Here is a 2,218-nt window from a genome sequence, read left to right on the forward strand (position 1 = left end):
AGGCATTGTGATGGGGAGATTCTCAAGGACAGAGGTGGAAATCAGTCACTCGGTTCCCACTGATTTTTATTAGGATCTGAGCATCTAACAAAGTCTCTGGAAGCTGACCCCACCCCCACCCCTGCAGCATTTATATAGCGAAAGGTACTTTATAATCCTTTTTAACTTAAATTGCAATATGGATGATTTCAGGACTCGGCTTTCCCTTCTGGAAAGCATTTTACTTCTAAACTTGAACACATGCAGTTAGTTTTCAGAGAAACAGACACAAGCGCCTTTATTTCTCCGGATTTGCTTTTCATCATGACAATACACTATGGATGCAAGAACTACAGAAGGCAGCAGCGCTTATAAACGCCACTTGAGGGGTTTAGAGTGATCATGTAAAACACTGCAGCTGCTCTGTTTCAAACAGCGGTGTTGGGCTAGGACTACAGAACTTCTTGGTATTTTTTAATATAAAGGACACTAATAAAGTGGGGCTTGATTCTGATGTGCACATGGGCTGATATCAATACAGGAACCAGAAAACTCATAAGAAACCACAAGTCTAGATATGTTGTGTTGACTGAAATACTAAATGATTTAAAGCAGATGAACCAATGCACAACTTTAGAGTTACTTGAACATGTCCCATCATTTTTTTCATGGAAAAAAGGGTTCTGGACTGGAGTGACTGTTATTTTAAGTGGTTTTGTGTTTTGTTTTTTCTTTTGTGTCAGTTACTTGGGTTTTTTTCTTTTTATCATAAAAAACTGTAAGTCTGAGAATTAAATATTTTGGGCTGGTTGTCAAAAAAAAACCCAAAAAAACCCCAGATAATTTGTTGTTGTTCTCTGGCTGAAAATGGAAGATGTGATTAAACCAGGAATCCACAACGTTTTTGGTCAGAGTGCCAAAAACTTCTGCAACTTGTAGGATGTTGGCATGCTCGGGGCAGATGGCAGAGGAGCCACATGGTGCCCAATCCTTGTTGTGGTAGTGCAGCCCTGCATCCTTCACCATGGCGTATGTGCCAAGCAAAATGCCTTTGCATACATGTCAGGCATTACCTACCTCTGAATTAAGCCTTTTGGCCAGCTCTACTGAGCACAAATTTCTCATCCTATCACAACAGTCAATAGCTGCTTTCCCCTCTTGCTCTAATTGATACCTCCCCCACACACATTCACTTTTTTCCCTAGAAAATAAATATATAGTTTCAGTTCTGAACTCTCCAAAGGTGTTTCCTTCAGTGTAGGGCCTTTCAACTCCCTGCTATCTTCCACCAGCATCCCAGAGGCCAGTCCCCAGAACATGTCCGTTCTGGATCAGCCAGCATTTTTTTTAAAACACTCATTATGTATGATCACTTTAATATACGGGGTCTTCATAAAGTCCTTGTACACAACCTAAGTTATTACAGTTTAAAAGTGCACAAGGGCTTTACAAAGACCATGTATGAGAAAATATTGAAAGTGATTAGTTTTTATCTCTATTGCAGAAATTCAAAGTTTAAAGGGCATTTGAATCAACTGCTGAATCTATTATCTATAATATTTACCAACATCTGATATATATTTTATATGTATACACACACACATCTACATCTACACACACATATGTGTATATGTAAAATGTATGCATGGAGAGAGAAAAACTGTGATTCTGAGAGCTCTGGTGATGACACGGCATTTCAAGGTTGGGTCTTCTGAGGTCATAAGAACCCCTTTGTGGACTTTTTTTTGTATAATATGGAAAAATTCAGAAATGTTTGCAAACTAGATCAAATACATTCTGCTACATAAGAATAATGATTCCACTTACAGGTTCTTGTTCCAAAAGGAGGAGACTCACAACAATGATGTTTATGTCACTTCCAATTGTTCCATCTTTAAAAAGACTAGAAACCTGTGTGATTATTGGGAGGGAAAGGAGGAATATCAAGTAAGTAAGAAAGAAATGTTTAATACGAGTAAACTGTTTATTATCCTTTTAGGCTCCAGGCTTCAATGAGAATCAACGGGGGGACTCCACCCGTGTCAGGACTAGATCCCACACACACTGATCCAGCCAAAATGAGGACTGGGCCAAATGCTATGTCTATTGAAATTAACGGAAACTTTCCAAATGACTTCACTGCGATTTAGATCGGGCCTCCTTTCTGCACCTCTGGGCTTGGGACAGATATTACACATAAACCGGTTTAAGTGATCAGAAACTGGTTTAAAGCTATAAC

At 39.1% G+C, this 2,218-nt stretch overlaps 1 protein-coding gene across 1 annotated transcript in view; it reads right to left on the reverse strand.

Annotated features, from left to right (window-relative positions):
* The window catches only part of ADAMTS18 (ADAM metallopeptidase with thrombospondin type 1 motif 18), a 161,972-nt gene that overhangs the window by 60,840 nt on the left and 98,914 nt on the right, over window positions 1-2,218 (reverse strand). Inside the window, exons 5-6 of the mRNA XM_019535437.1 lie at window positions 1,784-1,890; window positions 1,214-1,305 (exon numbers count right to left, since the gene is read on the reverse strand). Of these exons, the coding sequence (XP_019390982.1) occupies window positions 1,214-1,305; window positions 1,784-1,890 (199 nt within the window). The remainder of the gene's footprint in view (window positions 1-1,213; window positions 1,306-1,783; window positions 1,891-2,218) is intronic.

This window comes from Crocodylus porosus, unplaced genomic scaffold (assembly GCF_001723895.1).
Source record: "Crocodylus porosus isolate Cpor-Errol unplaced genomic scaffold, CroPor_comp1, whole genome shotgun sequence".
In the NCBI taxonomy this organism is placed as follows: Eukaryota; Metazoa; Chordata; order Crocodylia; family Crocodylidae; genus Crocodylus; species Crocodylus porosus.